This window comes from Leptodactylus fuscus, chromosome 4, assembly GCF_031893055.1.
Source record: "Leptodactylus fuscus isolate aLepFus1 chromosome 4, aLepFus1.hap2, whole genome shotgun sequence".
Taxonomy (NCBI): domain Eukaryota; kingdom Metazoa; phylum Chordata; class Amphibia; order Anura; family Leptodactylidae; genus Leptodactylus; species Leptodactylus fuscus.
The window spans coordinates 25,652,956-25,673,514 of record NC_134268.1 but is presented as its reverse complement, the minus strand read 5'-3'; the positions used below and the strand labels follow the sequence as shown (position 1 = coordinate 25,673,514).

General features: G+C 42.6%; 1 protein-coding gene across 1 annotated transcript in view; it reads right to left on the bottom strand.

Moving 5' to 3' along the window:
- CSMD3 (CUB and Sushi multiple domains 3) overlaps positions 1–20,559 on the bottom strand; it is a 1,052,627-nt gene that overhangs the window by 112,806 nt on the left and 919,262 nt on the right. The window contains exons 52-55 of the mRNA XM_075270295.1: positions 17,959–18,153; positions 14,251–14,424; positions 12,937–13,110; positions 3,768–3,941 (exon numbers count right to left, since the gene is read on the bottom strand). Of these exons, the coding sequence (XP_075126396.1) occupies positions 3,768–3,941; positions 12,937–13,110; positions 14,251–14,424; positions 17,959–18,153 (717 nt within the window). The remainder of the gene's footprint in view (positions 1–3,767; positions 3,942–12,936; positions 13,111–14,250; positions 14,425–17,958; positions 18,154–20,559) is intronic.

Genomic DNA, 20,559 nt, shown 5'->3' with positions numbered 1-20,559 from the left:
ATGCATTCTATTAGCCCGATGAAGTAGAGCTGAATGTGTGTGCTAAGCACACACATTCAGCACTGCTTCATCAAGCCAATACAATGCATTAGCCAGTGCTGATTGGCCAGAGTACGGAATTCGGCCAATCAGCGCTGGCTCTGCTGGAGGAGGCGGAGTCTAAGATCGCTCCACACCAGTCTCCATTCAGGTCCGACCTTAGACTCCGCCTCCTCCGGCAGAGCCAGCGCTGATTGGCCGAAGGCTGGCCAATGCATTCCTATGCGAATGCAGACTTAGCAGTGCTGAGTCAGTTTTGCTCAACTACACATCTGATGCACACTCGGCACTGCTACATCAGATGTAGCAATCTGATGTAGCAGAGCCGAGGGTGCACTAGAACCCCTGTGCAAACTCAGTTCACGCTAATAGAATGCATTGGCCAGCGCTGATTGGCCAATGCATTCTATTAGCCCGATGAAGTAGAGCTGAATGTGTGTGCTAAGCACACACATTCAGCACTGCTTCATCAAGCCAATACAATGCATTAGCCAGTGCTGATTGGCCAGAGTACGGAATTCGGCCAATCAGCGCTGGCTCTGCTGGAGGAGGCGGAGTCTAAGGTCGGACCTGAATGGAGACTGGTGTGGAGCGATCTTAGACTCCGCCTCCTCCAGCAGAGCCAGCGCTGATTGGCCGAATTCCGTACTCTGGCCAATCAGCACTGGCTAATGCATTGTATTGGCGTGATGAAGCAGTGCTGAATGTGTGTGCTTAGCACACACATTCAGCTCTACTTCATCGGGCTAATAGAATGCATTGGCCAGCGCTGATTGGCCGAATTCCGTACTCTGGCCAATCAGTGCTGGCCAATGCATTCTATTAGCTTGATGAAGCAGAGTGTGCACAAGGGTTCAAGCGCACCCTCGGCTCTGATGTAGCAGAGCCGAGGCTGCACAAGGGTTCAAGCGCACCCTCGGCTCTGATGTAGGAGAGCCGAGGGTGCACTTGAACCCTTGTGCAGCCTCGGCTCTGCTACATCAGAGCCGAGGGTGCGCTTGAACCCTTGTGCACACTCTGCTTCATCAAGCTAATAGAATGCATTGGCCAGCGCTGATTGGCCAATGTATTCTATTAGCCTGATGAAGTAGAGCTGAATGTGTGTGCTAAGCACACACATTCAGCTCTACTTCATCGGGCTAATAGAATGCATTGGCCAGCGCTGATTGGCCAGAGTACGGAACTCGACCAATCAGCGCTGGCTCTGCTGGAGGAGGCGGAGTCTAAGATCGCTCCACACCAGTCTCCATTCAGGTCCGACCTTAGACTCCGCCTCCTCCAGCAGAGCCAGCGCTGATTGGCCGAATTCCGTACTCTGGCCAATCAGCACTGGCTAATGCATTGTATTGGCGTGATGAAGCAGTGCTGAATGTGTGTGCTTAGCACACACATTCAGCTCTACTTCATCGGGCTAATAGAATGCATTGGCCAATCAGCGCTGGCCAATGCATTCTATTAGCGTGAACTGAGTTTGCACAGGGGTTCTAGTGCACCCTCGGCTCTGCTACATCAGATTGCTACATCTGATGTAGCAGTGCCGAGTGTGCATCAGATGTGTAGTTGAGCAAAACTGACTCAGCACTGCTAAGTCTCTGCATTCGCATAGGAATGCATTGGCCAGCCTTCGGCCAATCAGCGCTGGCTCTGCCGGAGAAGGCGGAGTCTAAGGTCGGACCTGAATGGAGACTGGTGTGGAGCGATCTTAGACTCCGCCTCCTCCAGCAGAGCCAGCGCTGATTGGTCGAGTTCCGTACTCTGGCCAATCAGCGCTGGCCAATGCATTCTATTAGCCCGATGAAGTAGAGCTGAATGTGTGTGCTTAGCACACACATTCAGCTCTACTTCATCAGGCTAATAGAATACATTGGCCAATCAGCGCTGGCCAATGCATTCTATTAGCTTGATGAAGCAGAGTGTGCACAAGGGTTCAAGCGCACCCTCGGCTCTGATGTAGCAGAGCTGAGGGTGCACAAGGGTTCAAGTGCACCCTCGGCTCTCCTACATCAGAGCCGAGGGTGCGCTTGAACCCTTGTGCAGCCTCGGCTCTGCTACATCAGAGCCGAGGGTGCGCTTGAACCCTTGTGCACACTCTGCTTCATCAAGCTAATAGAATGCATTGGCCAGCACTGATTGGCCAGAGTACGGAATTCGGCCAATCAGCGCTGGCCAATGCATCCCTATGGGAAAAAGTTTATCTCACAAAAATCACAATTACACACCCGATAGAGCCCCAAAAAGTTATTTTTAATAACATTCCCCCCTAAATAAAGGTTATCCCTAGCTATCCCTGCCTGTACAGCTATCCCTGTCTCATAGTCACAAAGTTCACATTCTCATATGACCCGGATTTGAAATCCACTATTCGTCTAAAATGGAGGTCACCTGATTTCGGCAGCCAATGACTTTTTCCAATTTTTTTCAATGCCCCCAGTGTCGTAGTTCCTGTCCCACCTCCCCTGCGCTGTTATTGGTGCAAAAAAGGCGCCAGGGAAGGTGGGAGGGGAATCGAATTTTGGCGCACTTTACCACGTGGTGTTCGATTCGATTCGAACATGGCGAACACCCTGATATCCGATCGAACATGTGTTCGATAGAACACTGTTCGCTCATCTCTATTAGTGATGTACCAAGAAGAAAAAAAAAGATGCACAGTGTGATACTGTGATGGAAAAGAACATATAAAATCACAACAATGAAGGCTCACCTTCTGTGGTTGTAATAATTAGCTCAGATCCACTATGCAGACATGGAGTTGGAGTCCTCCAAATGGTCGGTGGAACCCCTCTATAGATGGACTCTGTTAGCAGCGGCCAAAACTCTGTAACGCCAACCACTGGTGTGGGCGTCTGGAGTATCCAAGGGTGAACAAAGAAGAAGGCAGGAGGTGTGCTGGTCCAAGTCAATCTCCTTATTTAATACACAATGCGTTTCGTGTTGATCACCCTTTTTCAAGTGTGTACCTAAAAGGTTGGTCAACCCTAAACGCGTTGTGTTAAAGGATTGACTTGGACCAGCTCACATTCTGCCTTTTTCTTTCTTCACCCTTGCATTTCATTATTGATGATTTAGACTATGATAAAAACATCTTTTGGTGGACATCTTGTTAGCAATGCTAGGGTTGACAATATAGGTTACCTAATGCAGAGGGTATAATGCAGTAATGTTCACGGTAGTTTTCAGTAATGTTCACCCACCGGGTTGCTCACTCACCTTATAAACTGTAATGGTGGTTTCAGTACTGCAGTGGTGCCCTTCAATGGGGGAGTGCAGTAGTACCTACATGTTTTGCAGTCAAGTAATAGTAGTGGAGCTGCCGTCTGCAACTCCAACACTATACAGTGGACAAGCTGTGGCTCCACCCCTATAAAATTACATAGAGGAAGACTGCTTCTGCCCCCTATCCACTGCTGTAGGTTCTGATGCTGCTGCAATGGCTGATCTGTGCAGGGTCCGGGTGCTGCATCCCCACAGATGACTTATCCGGTGGATAAGCCCTTAAACTATTGGTCAACATAGAGAGGATCCATCAGGTCTATTGACCGTTTTTTCCACTTTTGATACCAAAAGACATAAATCTCCTTTGCATCAAGGGGTTGATAGCCATTAACACCATGACGAGATATGACCCTATTACATTGTCTGAAGGATCCATATATTCTGATGAGTTGAAAAATGGGTGACAGGTCCCAATGAAACAACAAAAATACCAACAAGCATCAATCACTTACCTTTACAGATGGGAGGTGGATGACTCCATTGCCGGTTGGCTTGACACTGCGCCCTCGTTGGTCCTTGCATAACATAACCCATGTTACAAGAGAATGTCACAACGTCATTATAATTGTAACCATTGCCACTTGTTCTTCCATAGATTGGACTGCCCGGATGACCACAGCTGATAGCTGCCATAATAAGAAGAGAAAGAACAAAGATAATGTGTGAATTAGAGACTAATAAGTATCAGCGCATAATAAATCTAACCTATTACACCTGTATAACATTGTATTTCTCATGGCCTTTATCTATCATGTATCTAGCTATCTTTTGAGGGGTAGACATACCTCATTTATTAACTTTTATCAACTCTTTCTGGTGAAAGAAGAAGAAAAATGTTGCCATTGCTTTTTTATGTTGGAGATTTTGCGCCATAAACCTAACCTGCTTTTGCAAAGTAGAAACCATTTTCTGTTTTCAAAATCCATAACTTAATTATTTTTCGTCAATGGAATTGTGTGAGGGCTTATTTTTTGCAGGATGCACTGTACAACGTATGGGTAAAATAAGTGTACCATTGTATACTTCAGATCACTGCATAAGCGGTAATACCTAATATTTGTATTATTTTAGGATTATCTTATGACTTAACCTTGTGGGGTTTTTTTTTTTGGCATGACCAAGTAGGATTATACAGAGGCAGCACTGAGGGACTTCTTTAGGTCCTGGCTGCCATGGGAAGTCATTGGACTCCCGTAATCTCGTTCACAAGAGGGCAGATCCCACCTTCCAAAACACTTTAGATATTACAGTTTCTATTAAGGCTGGTCTTACACGACCGTAATGCTTTTACGGTCCACATGTTGCTGATCAGCAACATACACTCCGCAGATGTCCGTAAACTGCTGCACTCGCCCATAGAGTTCTATGGGCAAGTCCGTGCAGTGCCGTGAATTGGAACTCCCATGGAAGTGAATGGAGCATGTTGGGAGTTGTAGTTTCATAAGAGCTGGCGAGGCAAAGGTTGCTGATCCCTGATCTATACACTGCTGTTCTCTGAGTCAGCTGTTGTAAGATAAATCTCTAACACGGAGGAGAATGAGGTTATAAATCAAGTAATATCCTCCTCCTCCTCCGATTTCCATTTCTTATGTGTGTAGGGTGAAAACTATATGGTGCTGATCAACTCTATTTTTGCCATTAAAGGGCTGATTTTCTCTTTTTCTGATAGTGGAAGGCCATATATCATAAATCGTCTTGTTTCAGTGCACCAGAGGGCCGGGGTATTACATTTACATACATAAACTGCCAGTTATCAAAGGAAATCAGAAAGGAGATCTAAAAGTTTATGCAGTCTAAGTGTGGTAGGTAGATAGATAGATAGATAGATAGATAGATAGGAGATAGATAGATAGATAGATAGATAGATAGATAGATAGATAGATAGATAGATAGATAGGAGATAGATAGGAGATAGATAGATAGATAGATAGATAGATAGATAGATAGATAGATAGGAGATAGATAGATAGATAGATAGATAGATAGATAGATAGGAGATAGATAGATAGATAGATAGATAGATAGATAGGAGATAGATAGATAGATAGATAGATAGATAGATAGATGATAGATAGGAGATAAATAGATAGATAGATAGATAGATAGATAGATAGATAGATAGATAGATGATAGATAGATAGATAGATAGATAGATAGATAGATAGATAGATAGATATGGTTAGATAGATATGGTTAGATAGATATGGATGGATAGATAGATAGATAGATAGATAGATAGATAGATAGATAGATAGGAGATAGATAGATAGATAGATAGATAGATAGATAGATAGATAGATAGTAATACAGATACTGGTATACAATGCAGTTATATGTCTATATGAGTACCAGCACTGTATATACGTACATCTCTAGCTATCCTGTATACATACATAATATATTTCCGTCCATGTGCTGCGATGTGTCACAGCTGTAGATACCTATTAGCGCTCTCCTTGCTGTTCGGCCTAGCCGTTGTACTTACTGTGTGGTTTGCTATAATTGGATGTTGAAATACACTACCTTCACCCTTGCCGCTGTTAGCAATGACCCATGAGCAATTATTTCCCCCGCTCTATTCTTATTTCTATCCAACAGATTTGGAAAGACTTGTTTGACAGAGATTCATTCTTGTTTAAAGATTATCGATAGAGAAACATGTTGTTCCCTGTGGTCTAATACCCTTTTCTCTCCTTAGTTTAACATGAAAACTAATGGAACCCTTGAGTGTTTCAATCTGATTATAGCGGATTTAGGACATGTATTTAGAAAGACCCGACAACCTCTGATTACAATGTTTTTACCGTCATAGAAGTATTAGCCATGTTGGATGGAAAAAGTAAGATCTGTCTAGACATATTCTTTACAGATAATAAAGGGCTTGTTCACTTTGGACACTCCCTTTCTGTTAGAACGGTCTCTAGATAATAAGTTGGTTATAGGATGTACAATTCATGGGGTCGACTTGTCACCATTACATTGTCTTTGGGGGAACGCAAAAGTGAGTGTTTCATTTCTCTGCAGTGCCTCCACAGGATAAACTGGGCATTACACAGCCCCTGCTGTAACCAATGACCTTTATGTATTACACAGATGTACAGAGTCCTCCATAGAGAGAAGAAGGAAGAGATTCCGTGTATCCGCTCTCTGTGTCAGGGTCTTGAATCGGGGATCCCCTTATTCATTCAGAATTTCCATAAGATTACTGAGACTAGACAATTTCCTAAAAGTCTAGCTTCACTAGGAATCCAAAAACTGGTATCTGGTTGCAATTTAACCACAAGATCTCCTTTTTTTGTGTGTGTAAAAGAGGAAGCTGACACAGGAAGTGGTTAGTGGGGTTTGGTCAAATTTGACCTCTTTTTGCAATAATTGCAATGATGTCAGGAGGATGTGACAAAAATAGCAGGTACAATGTGGCCTGCAAAAAGTGGCGGAACTCTTGGACACTCTGGACACTCACTGATGTCACATGACCCGGGATCTGCGTCCCAGGTCATATGACGTCCCAGACATCATTGAAGATGACCGACACCACCGAGGACTGCAGCAGAGACGGGGATAGGTAAGTAACATTGTCTTTTATGTGGTATACCCCAGAGTATAATAATATATAATATATTATTATTATATATATATATATATATAATAATTGTTCATGGGTGTCCACAATGGGGCATAATACCGGGTGCAGGGGCCACTATGGGCCACTATGGGGAACGGTCAGGGTCTTTGAAGGGCGTTGGCTGGGGGGGGGGGGGGGGGCATGTCAAAAGTTCACTACGGGGCCCCGCGGTTCCTAGTTACACCACTGCCTGCAAAATATATCTATTGTCATTAAGAAATCATGATCAATATTCAATATCAATTTTCATGATTCAATATTCTATCTATCTATCTATCTATCTATCTATCTATCTATCTATATCCTATCTATCTATCTATCTATCTATCTATCTATCATCTATCTATCTACCTATCTCCTATCTATCTATCTATCTATCTATCTATCTATCTATCTATCTATCTATCTATCTATCTATCTCCTATCTATCTATCTATCTATGTCCTATCTATCTATCTCCTATCTATCTATCTATCTATCTATCTATCTATCTATCTATCTATCTATCTATCTATCTATCTATCTATCTATATCCTATCCATCCATCTATCAGTGTGCTGTCATTTATATACTGCAGGAAATAATGTCGGCACACTGATAGATGTAAAATTCTGTTTTACATTCCATGTTTTGTCTTACACATCACAGATTGTTCTTTCTTCTTTCTACATTGAGGGCCATGCTGATAACAGAACAGACACATCCGCAGCACATAATGATGCTAACACTTGATACCGAGGTCAGCACATGTGCAGAATATTGTTTCACTCATGTAATAAGATTAGCAATTTGCACAAAATAAAAAAAAAAATGCATGAATCCGCAGTTCTTTTTGATAAACTCTTTTGAAATAAAACCCGTAAAGAAATTGAAGAAAAAATAAAAATAAACACAAGTAAAGCAGACAGGTCACAATCTGAGAGCGGTACATTACAGGCTATAATGGAAGAGTTGCGTACGCCGCATTGTGAGGTTCATATCACATGACCAAACACAAGTTAGGAAGACTATCTGCTCTGGCTCTGAAATATAGGTTAGAAAGATGTCCTTATACTCTAAGAAGGCAGGTGACATTGTAGGTGTTATCTCATGAAGACATTAAAGTGGATGTACCAAGTTATGAAGTCTGTGGTTTGGGAGGGGGTTTCTTCTGAGGTTCTGCCCTACCCTCTGGTGTGCTATATACACTAGGGGTTTGCTCCAGTCCCTTGCTGGTTATACTTTTGTGATCAGCTACTCCTATGACTTGTAGTTCTTCTGTTTACTGTCCGGCGGGGTTTGTCGATGTGTGAGTTCTATTGGGAGGCTTTTTGGGTTGGTTTTTGAGGCGGATTCAGTGTCAAAATCAGTGCCAAAAAACTGTGTGCACTGACCCATAGGGTAAATGTTAGGGATTGCTGCCCCGCTATCGTCCACCAGCCCATTATCCTTTGCAGTTCCTTTATTTTGTTTACTTGTGTTTAATTTGCATGCCTAAATTCACCAGTTCGTCTTAGGGTAAGTTCAAACTGAGTTTTTTGGACCGAAACCTGAGGCGAAGGCTGCCTCAGGTACCTGTCCAAAATACGGGTACCTGAGACTGGATGCTGGTGCATTGCACACTCCACTCCGGATTAGGCCCAAATGAATGTTCCTAGTTGGGAGGGAGCGTCTTCAGGCGGATGTCACGAGGCTAATCCAACTGAAAGAATGAACATCTCGCTCCTTTTTCCAGGAGCTGGAACAAACCGCTCCCGGAAAAAAGAACTGACCATCTCCAATTGATTTCAATGGGAGCTGTCTTTTTGGTCAGGATTTTGAGGCAGATACGGCCTGAAAATCCTGACCGAAAAACCCCATATGAACTTACCCTTGTACGTTTGTTTGGTCCTATTCAAAGACTGGTGGGGCATCTGGACCACATTAGAACAAGAGTAGTAGGGCATGGGTGGGGTATAAGGGTCTAAGAGTTTTTTGGTGCTAATTTTGATACTGAATCTGCTTTTTTTTGGAGGCTGATTTTGAGGCGGATTCAGCTTCAAAATCCTCACCAAAAACTCCATGTGCACTGACCCTAAGGGTTTTTTTTTATTTAATTTTTGCATAATTTTAAGTTAAAAAAATAAAAAAAAATATTTAACATTTTACATTGTCTAGCTCAGGGGTCTCAAACTCGCGGCCCGCGGGACGCATGTGGCCCCCTGAACAATTTTGTGCGGCCTGCACAAGCCTAGGGACGCCGGATCCAAGTTGAATCCGGACGTTTCACCATTTTGCCCACAGGCAGTTTTATATACTGCCGGAAAGCTGACAGTGCGCTGAGTTCAGCACACTGTCGGCTTTCCCGATGTGGGCTCAGTGTGAAGAGCTTACGGTCCGGTATTGTAGCTCTTCTATGGTCAGAAGAGCGTCTCTGACACTCAGTCAGAGACGTCCTTCTTCACAGCACAGCCAATCGCGCTGTGCTGTGAGAGCCGGGAGGAACTCCCCCTCCCTCTGCTCGCAGTACTCGTCCATAGACGAGCATCCCGGCTCTCACAGCACAGCGCGATTGGCTGTGCTGTGAAGAAGGACGTCTCTGACTGAGTGTCAGAGACGCTCTTCTGACCATAGAAGAGCTACAATACTGGTCCGTAAGCTCTTCACACTGAGCCCACATCGGGAAAGCCGACAGTGTGCTGAACTCAGCGCACTGTCAGCTTTCCAGCAGTATATAGAACTGCCTGTGGGCAAAATGGTGGAAGGTCCTCTTTAAACATTGAGGTGGAATGAAGGGGCTCATGACACTGGGGGCAGACGAAGGGAGGGGGGAGAACGGCATGACACTGGGGCAGAAATGGAGGGACATGAATCTGGGGGCAGAGATGGGGGGGACATGAAACTGGGGGCAGAAATGGAGGGACATGAATCTGGGGGCAGAGATGGGGGGACATGAATCTGGGGGCAGAGATGGGGGGACATGAATCTGAGGGCAGAGATGGGGGGACATGAATCTGGGGCAGAGATGGGGGGACATGAATCTGAGGGCAGAGATGGGGGGACATGAATCTGGGGGCAGATGAAGGGTGTATATGTAACTGGGGAAAAGATGGAGGGGGGACATATAGTTTACGGGTGACTGTAGGAGGATTATACAGTGTGGGGGCACATGAAAAATAAATGGGCGGAGTCAACATAAAAGTGGGTGAAGCTAAATTTGCCGCGGTGTGGCCCGCAGACTGACTGGGATCTTGCTCTGCGGCCCACATGCTGAGTTGAGATTGAGACCCCTGGTCTAGCTGGTCTCTCTCGACACATAGGAAGTTAAAATTTTAAGCTGATCAATCACTTCCTGTGGGCTGAGGCAGACCAGAATCAGAGACTGATGGGGGAACTGGGTCGCACTGGAACAGGAGCCGAAGGACATGGTGAGGAGTTTTTAAATTTTTGACAACATTTTGAGTGTTTTTTTTTTTTTTTTTTTTTTGCATCTTGCTGTAAAAAAAAAAAAAAAGAAAAGAAAAATTAATCTCATACCCTACTCATCTCACCAATCTCCAGTCACCCCATCTCTGATTCTGCCAATTGTCCCCAATTTCTAGTCTCTCTCAAAACAACACAGAAAATGAGCGAGAGGAACGAGGAAGCAGGGACTGGTGGGCACCTAGATAATATCAGAACACGAATTGTCGAGATATGAGTTTTTGAATTTTTTTATCATAATTTTTTACCATATTTAATTTTTTATATGTATCGTTGGCTTTGGTTTTCCTCTTTTGATCCTTTACAAACCTAAATGTCTTTTTTCAATGGTTTTTATTTCATATTTCTATTTTTTATCGTTCCAATTTATTTAGCTGTCTATTTTTGCACCGAAATACAGGACAAACAGTATTGAGAAGGTTTTGGTTTTTTTTTGGCTGACAGCGATCAGTGTCAGTGCAGATTTATTGGGTGAATGGCCTTCTCAGAATCTGTCCTCATGAATACTTTCATGAGACAGCTGTTGTACTGTAGTCGCTGAATATCTCAAGAGAAGTCCAAATAAAATGAAAAACTGATTATCTGCTCAACTGACAATTCTACATCTCGATACGGTAGATCTTCGGAATCCTAACACGTTGCGTTCTCGCATAATCATATATTATTCTAATAGGTGGCGGACGGGTAGAGATCCGCGTCCGATAGATCATAATTATTTCTCCATTGACAAACAGTATTAAGAGGATTTTCTGGCGGTAAATTGCAGGCCGTTCCTCGGTGCGTGATACTGGCAAGCAACAGACCTACAAATGCACCTTGATAAACCGAGCAAGTCTAAATTATAGAGCAGGTGACAATTTTATGATCTGAAAAAGGAGAGATATATACATCAAGGGCGAGCGAGGACAATCAAACGAGTCCCCGGTGCTCGCTGTAGGGCTGCAGATATGTTTCATGCTGTCTCCAATTTTTTTCATGCCGTTCGCACCGAATTCTGGTCACTCCTACTCATTTGTAACCATGCAACGTGGCAATTGTGATGAGATGGACGCGGATCTGAGCAATATTAAACACATTGTAGATACGGTATTGCAATGATATTTCACCTAAGAACATCCCGTGGCTCGTATTCTCTGACAACTCGCCGCATTCTCCTACGAGTTGAATTTACATATTTATGTAAAAAAATATATTCCAAAATTGTCGGATTTAGCTATAGGCATAGTAGGTCTATGGGTGGCTTTAACGGGGGGGATGTCTGTTGAAGGGTATATTTCCATATGAATATAGAGAACTATGAATTCCTTATGTAAATAATGGGTGTGTATAGGTTCATTAGATATTTGCAGGGTTGTGGGACTGACAGGAGGACAACCAATTAGAGATGGCTGCAAAGCGTACATATGATACGCCATCTATGACCAGAAAGATTATTCCCAGCACCAAACTGCATGGATATATAATCCTTTATGATCCCGTAGTTTGGACCCCCACTGACTCGAGGAATGAAGAAATTGCAGGGGAAGGTGGTCAAAGGATGGAGGAACAATCGGATATATTCACTGTAATTTTTATTGCAAGCAGTACAACGCGTTTCGGGCAACAAAAAGCCCTTTCTCAATTGCATAACCTTAGAACGCGCAGTCCACCTTCCCCTGTGTTTAGATTTAACACTTCAACTTCCTACCTATGCCCGCCTGTGTCTCTGGTGACACAAGTGGAATTCGCTGCCACTCTCTCCCATTTCTGGCTTTTGCTCATATGCTGTTTCTGTTGTTGGGACATCATTACAACACCAAAAGGTGAAAGGCCAACCGGTCTGATTTATTCTAGATTCTGAGCCTTTATTATTCATACGGATCCACACTATTGTGTCGCTCATTGTTTTGTCTATTTGTCTTAGTGAGCACGACTGGCTGTGCAAGGACCACCTCCATGCCACATTCACTAGCAGAGAACACCATCATGGTGGATACTAATTGAGGGAGATTTATTGTGTTCTGTATGATATTCTCTTGGCATAAAAGCATGAAAAAGTTGCAAATTTTTGTACAAAGTGTTTTTTTGTGCAAAAAATGGCAAAGTTTTCATGTTTTACACTCCTTGACACTTCAAAGGGGGCTTGGTGAGAGGGCATGGAGAGGATGCGGCCAGTAGCCCTGTCAGTTTGCTGCCATAAATGATGCCATGAGAAGTAAAACATTTTTGTACAGGTTTTTGCTCACAATTTTATGACTTTTTTCTCTTTTACCACACCTTTGTCACTTTCCTGTAAGGAGTGTAGTGCAGTGGGACCAATAGTCATGTCGTAGACTTCAGCCCTGTGGAGGGTTCCCCTAATCCCTGATTTGTCACACCCTCCTCGGGCACAACAGATATCAAGACGGCCATTGAAAACATCATCCTTCATAAATCTCCCCCAGTTTGTTATTGCTTTTTCTGACACATTTCTCCATGTCTTACCCAGATATTTATTAAGAATATTCCAATATATAGGGTACATACTGTACATGGAACAACAAAACATGTTATAAAGTAAGAAGATGTCTACTTACGCACGCAAGATGGCAATTGACCAGACCAGTTGTGATCTTGTTGGCAAATTCTTACTGAAGAGCCGATCAAGCGGAAACCAGGATTGCACTGATAGACGACAGTGTCTCTATAGCCATAATTCTCTCCAATCACTTGTCCATTCACAATTAATTCAGGCGTGCCGCAGTGACCGGCTGCAATATGAAAATAAAAGACATGTCACATAAGGTGCTTATTCAAAGAAGAAGAAATTTAGTCAACCCTGTTGGTATCAGTGAGATCAACTGACCATCTCATGTTCTTCTGACACTATTTACCAAATGACAAATGCTAGAGGAAACAAAGATCCGCCATTTTTATTTTTTGTGTAGATTGTGAGTCCACATAGAGCTCACAATGTACATTTTTTCTCTCTATCAGTACGTTTTTGAAATATGGGATGGAAATCCATGCAAACACAGGGAGAACATACAAACTCGCAGATGGTTTTTGGCCCTTGGTGGGATTTGAACACCAGGACCCCAGCACTGCAAGGCTGCAGTGCTAACCACTGAGCCACCGTGTGGCCCAAGATCTGCCATTTTGCAACATCACAGGAGATAATTCTGTGGCTTCACTTATTATCCTCTTCATTTTAACAACACATACAAGCTCAGCTGAGCTGAGTGTGCAAGTATATGGGAAGTGAGTCAAATACAATAGCTGTTTGGTCAATATCTATTGAACGTAAAAACCTATCAATAAATTAATAATACAAAGGCAATCAATAGATATGTCTTCCAGCCAAGTATACTTGTAGGCATGGTACTAATAAGCTATCATTCTTTGACCTTATTCAAGTAACCTTCTTCCATATTGGTAACAGTATATCAATGTTTTTCAAAGCTGAATGAGTTAATATATATACACACAATCCAGTCCTTTTGTACCTCTTAGTGACCTTCATCATGGGTGGCATTACCAACAGATGAAGATATGTAAGATAAGATATAACAAAGCTTATTTTGACACTTAATGTGTTCACTACAACACTGTTGCACAGTACTCTAACTTGACTCTTTCAGTGGCATTCGAGTTCTGTGTGTGTGTGGTGGGGGGGGGGGGGAGAGGGAAGAAAGTTGGTGCCAGACACCCAGTCTTCTCCTTTAAGAACAAAGGTATGTTGAAATCAGCCCATCCCTAATTTCATCTGAAATCTGCCAACTGGGAAAAGTCAGGATACTAAAGGCACCAAAATCTGCAAGTTCAGCCGACCTTCATCTAACAAGAATGGCCATCATTGCTCTTGGTGAGATGTAAACTTACAATATTTTATTGGAAACTATAAAATGTACCTAAACATCTTGTCTCAGTGCCGCTCCAAAGTCCAGACGATAGGCATTCTCGCACCACTGACCCTACCAGCATGTACCCCGAATCACATGTGAATATTGCCGTGGATCCAAAGGTTGTCTGTGTCCCAATCTTCTTTCCATTGGGTGGTACAGGGAGTTCTCCGCATGACGTAACTGAAAAAAAATGAAACGTTTAATAAAGAAACTCCTTAAAATTCTGCAATAGATGACAGTGGTTCTCGTGCACTGCACATTATTATTATTATTATTATTATTATTATTACTACTATTTATATAGCACCATTAATTCCATGGTGCTTTACATTTGAGGGTTCACATACAGTACACAAAATATACCGGCAGATATGATACTAACAATGATCGACTGGTACATTGAGATAGAGGGCCCTGCCCGCGAGGGCTTACAGTCTATGAAGGAAAGGGGTAGAGACTAGAGATGAGCAAGTAGGTATTTGATCGAATACTAAGGTATTCGAAATACTTGTACTCGGTCAAGTACCACACAGTAAACGCAGTAAAAATTCACACTATAAATATACACTGTATACATTTTTTTCAAATGTCTACATGGTCCTAGTTCATATCCCACCTCCCCTGCATAGTTAATGGTGTAAAAAAAGCGCCAGGGAAGGTGGAGGGGAATCAAATTTTTACTTGTTGGTATTCATCCGAGTACAAGTATTTCGAATACCATAGTATTCAATCGAATACCTACTCGATCAAATACTATTCGCTCATTTCTAGTAGAGACAGAAGGAGAGGGGGAGACTGTGCAGATGGCGGTGCAGTGATAGTGTTATTGGAGGTTGTAGGTCTTCCTGAATAGGGGAGTCTTCAGGGCCTTCTTGAAGCCTGTGATTGTGGGGATCAGTCTTATGTGTCTTGGTAAGGAGTTCCAGAGTATGGGGGATGCACGGGAGAAATCTTGGAGACGGTTGTATGTGGAGCAGATGAGAGCAGAGCGGAGTAAGAGGACATTGGAGGATCTGAGGTTACATGTGGGCAGGTAGCGGGAGATTAGGTTGGAGATAGACATAAAACTGGGTCAAGCGTGGTTCATTGCAATATTTTAGTTTCTTGACCATGCAAAATGAAACAAAATTGTAGGTTTGGTTTTTGGGCTGTGTAAAATATTTCTGAATATTTCTCCAGTCCTACCTGTCATTTAGATGCGCTGTTTGAAGCATTGTGCAGAGGAATATTAGGTTTATAACTATATTATATCCAACTGTGACCCAAAGACAAAAACAAAAACATATTCTGAATGTCAATTTCACCAGTACTTGTTACTTCCTTGTAGAGATTCAACTAGTGAAGGAAAGCGTCACTCCTTGGGATGAGGGGGTGAGGGGTGGGGAAACAACATGGCCTCTCCTCCAGAAGGAAGAGAAGTGTCTGTCTAGTGTCATAGTGCCCTCTAGAGGGCATCTATCTATGGGTGGGACTAGATAGTTTACTCTCTCCTGGAGGAAAGCTCATTTACATAACGGTGCTAATAGTGTATATTGATCAATACCAGCACCAGACTGCGGGGACCCAGATTGTCACTGAATTTTTGGACAATGCACCAAATATCTACATTATTGTGATACTAACCACAATAACTTGAACTACAATACTGTACAAAGGTTTGGAAAAAATGTTGCAAAATAAAAATGTCTTCAGAAATGTTAATAGTTTATTTGCATCAATTAACAAAATAAAGTGAATGAAGAACAGGGATATGTAAATCTCATCAATATTTGGTGTGACCTTTACTAGGAATGAGCGAGTAGTATTCGATTGAGTAGATATTCAATCGAATACTACGGTATTCAAAATATTCGTACTCGATCGAATACTACTCGCTATTCGCAGTAAATATTCGATTCAGAGCCAGCGTTGATTGGCCGAATGCTATACAGTATATAGCATTCGGCAAATCAACGCTGGTTCTGCCGAAGGCTCGTTCTTGCTAGTCAGGAGAGCAGGCAGCTTGCTGTTATGAGGGAGCTTACTTTTTCTCATAGGAATGAATAGACCAGTGTTGATTGGCCAGTGTATAGCATTCGGCCAATCAACGCTGGTTCTGCCAGAGGCTCGTTTGTGAGGAGGCGGAGTCTAAGATCGGACCACAGCAGTCTCCATTGTGGTCCGATTATAGACTCCGCCACAGACGAGCCTCCGTCAGGACCAGGGTTGATTGGCCGAATGCTGTACACTGGCCAATCAACGCTGTTCAATTGATTCCTAGGAGAAAGAGAATCAGCTCCCTCATAACAGCAAGCTGCCAGCTCTCCTGACTACCAAGGATGAGCCTGCTGCAGAACCAGCATTGATTTGCCGCAGGCTCGTCTTTGCTAGTCGGGAGAGCTGGCAGCTTGCAGTTATGAGGGAGCTTACTTTTTATCAGCACAACTGCAAGCGCTGTGCAGTTAAAGCGCACGGAACCCATAGACTATAACGAGGTCTGTGTGCTTTAACTGCACAGCGCTCCTCCTAAACACCCTCCTCCTGCTACTCGTGGACTTGGTGACCCTCCTTTAGTCGAATAGTGGTTTCCCCTGAACCCAGCATTTTTCCCATAGACTATAATGGGATTCGATATTCCATCGAGTAGTCGAATATTGAGGCTCTACTCGAAACGAATATCGAATCTGGAATATTTCACTGTTCGCTCATCTCTAACCCTTACCCTTTGGAGGAGGAGTCCTGGAAGTGATGATAGGGCCCCCACAGATATAGCCCTGATCTCATCATCATCCAGTCTGTCTGGGATGATGTGAAGAGACAGAAGGATTGGAGCAAGCCTACATCTACAGAAGATCTGTGCTTAGTTCTCCAAGATGGCGGCGGGAACAAGATCCCTGCCAAGTTCTGCCAAAAACTGTCTGCAAGTGCCAAGTAGAACTGATGGAAGGCAAAGGTCACGCCAAAAATTGATGGAATTTAGACTCTACTTAATTTGCTAATTAAAAGAAATCAAAATCACAGTGGGGGGAATTTGTCTCATCACTCCAGAATTCTGGCATTAAAAATTTGCAAATTAGGAATGTGTAACTTCTTGTGGATATTAAATGATTTATTGGATTTAGATTTTTCTTTTGTCCATTCGCTTGACACAAATAAACACATTACCATTTCCAAAAACGTCAATGTTTTATATCTGTATATAAATGTCTATAAATACTGTTTTCTGTTAAATTTTTGCCTGAAAATACCTTTTATTACAATTTCTCATAAACAATATTTCATATTCATAAGCTCTAGCGAAATAAAAAAAAACAATAACAAATCCGTGCACCACACAAGAAAAAAAAAACATCATCTACTGTAACTACTTCATATGCAATGTATATTGTGAACAATTCGACAGCCGTGTGCTGACTTCTGAGAAGCAGAAACCATTGAAGCTGTTTCTAGGGACTTCCCAAGGGCAAGAGGGTCAGCGATGGAATTCACAATGAGCCTGCGAGCTTCAAAGACAACATTGTCAAACTCACATACCCCACACAAAATGTCATCCGAACACCAAACGAGAATCTGCACAATTTCTAACAAAATATTATTTGGTGTCACTCTTCAGAATAAAAAAATAAAAATGAAAAAATCTAAAATTTCCTCTTTGATCATTACTCTTGTGACTAATTTACTGTTGAACATGTAAGCTTTGGTAATGTCCAGCCCTGAATCATATCCTATACGTACTTTGGCAGTGTGGTCTCTCATTTCTCCAGCTCCATGTTCCATTGGCGAGGCACTGAATAGACGCTGGTCCCAAACGGAAGTAGCCAGGATCGCAGCTAAAGACGACTTTTGTCTTGTATTCATAGTGGGATCCATTGACAATGCGCCACCTTCCGTGTTCCAAGGTAAAAGAATTTATGCTTGGGCATGTAACAACTTGAAAAGAAGAATAAAAGAGCTGTATTATATGAGAACAAACACAAGCGGCTCAAATAAATGACCATGGATATTTCTATACAAGAAAAATACATTGACTGGAAAGAACAAAAAGGTGAAAAGTATTCGAAAAAATGTAGAATTTCTGCTTCATACTGACAGGAGTTAATATTATAAAGGTACAAAGTTGCCATTTTAGTATTGTTATACAAGAGATGTACTCTGGGTAGAAGTAGAAAGTCTAGATTTTGTCCACACTACCATCTCATCTTCAAGGTCCAGTAGAGCCATACTTGATGACTATGAGAACAAAGGGTGAAGATCAACATCCCCGATCTTTTTTCCCCAATATCTGGTGAACAAACATCAACCACATGGCTAAAAAACATTGGTAGGAATTTATCATTCCCTCTATGCCAGTGACGTTTGGCGTAACAAATGCACGCCTCAATCCCCCATCCATTTTTCACCCATCGGATTCAGCTTATGCCCAATTTACTAAAACTCAATCCATTCTGGCACTGGGACATGCTAGAGGGTGAAACCTTCTCAAATACCACTTGGTGTCCAAGCCAGTTGTTCCATTTATTAAGACTGGTGTAAAATATTAATAAATTTGCCCCATTGATTAGCTTGGTTTATTTGAGTCTAATGCATAATAACTAGAGATGAGCGAGTAGTATTCGACTGAGTAGGTATTCGATCGAATACTACGGTATTCAAAATATTCATACTCGATCGAGTGCCACTCGCTATTCGAATGGAAAAGTTCAAGCAGAACCAGCATTGATTGGCCGAATGCTATACAGTCGGCCAATCAACGCTGGTTCTTCTCCTACCTTTAGAAGTCTTCTCCATACAGCTTCCCCGCTGCGTCTTCCGGCTCTGAATTCACTCTGCCAGGCATCAGGCCTGGGTAGAGCCGACTGCGCATGTCTGCTTGTAATGCGGGCATGCGCAGTCGGCTCTGCCCTGGCCTGATGCCTGGCAGAGTGAGTTCAGAGCCGGAAGACGCCGCGGGGACGCTGCACGAAGAAGACTTCTCAGAGGATCCAGCCCGACCCTCACTCGTGGACTTGGTAAGTGTAATTTGATCGAACGTTGCCTACCCCTGAAACGAGCATTTTCCCCCCATAGACTATAATAGGATTCGATATTCAATTCGAGTAGTCAAATATTGAGGGGCTACTCGAAACAAATATCGAATCTCAAACATTTTACTGTTCGCTCATCTCTAATAATAACACCTTATGACTAAGGTCCCACGTAACGAGCCGAAGCCAAAAATATGTGCGGCGGAAACACATCGCAGCTCCACCCCCTTGACCTATCATATAAGATCATAAATTTCAATGGATAAATGACAAACTATACTGAACCTATATAAGACAAGATAATCCTTTAATGGCCGCACCATGGGGAAACGTATCAATTTTCTCAGCTCCTCCCATTCTATATCACGCTGACTGCAGATTGTGCTGCGATTTTCATGTAACCAGTTCCCTTTAAGTTTGTAGAGAACAAATATTAGCGGTAACAGGTAATACTTGACATGTGACAAGGCATTTTAGCAGTTATGCCTGCCCGGACCTAACATTTCTTCGCAACTTTAGTTCACACATGTTAATATCAAAAAAAGAAAGCTGAGGCTAAGAGACACATTAACGGTCTGATCCCTCACAACTCGGAACTATACAATTGTATCAGCGTTTAATGAGCTTTGGTGGCAGAAGATTTTGTCACATTACGTCTCGGCGGGGAGAGCGACTCCAGCGTCTCAGGGGTTAATAAAGTAGGCTTTCAAGGCTACTTTGGTCTTCATTAGTCAGATAGTTGAAAACAAATAACCTGACCCAACTAATTTATCCAATTAATGGATCCGCTCGAGTGCAGTAAAGCTCACCTGACTCACGAACTAAAGAAAAGTCTCAAATTGAAGATTGAAAAGAATAAAGTTATGAATTGACCTAATTTCGGAGAAGTGCACAGAGAAGTCCAAGATATAGTGGATTTCCCAAAATTTTCCATATATAATGTATATATCTAAAATATATAGGTGGAATAATTGATTTCCAAGGGAATCTCGGTATTTATGATGCACAATTAGAAGATCTAGTGAAAGGAAATTACTAATAACTTGAGTATAAACAGCCATGGCTTGACCTTTAACCCATACGAACAAGCTCTCTCTTATGACAAGGTGCGATGACTCTTGGTCCATCTTCTCTCCAAGTTCAGCTCATGCGCAACCTCTCAGCTATTGATCTACTGTAATGTCTACCTAATGTTTAGATCGGTGATGCCTATTTTACCTAAATCCATCGGTCCTAAGGGTATATTTTGGAAAATCTCTTATTTTTGGAAAAGTTTTTCAACAAAAAGCAATTGAAGAGCGTACGTGAACAA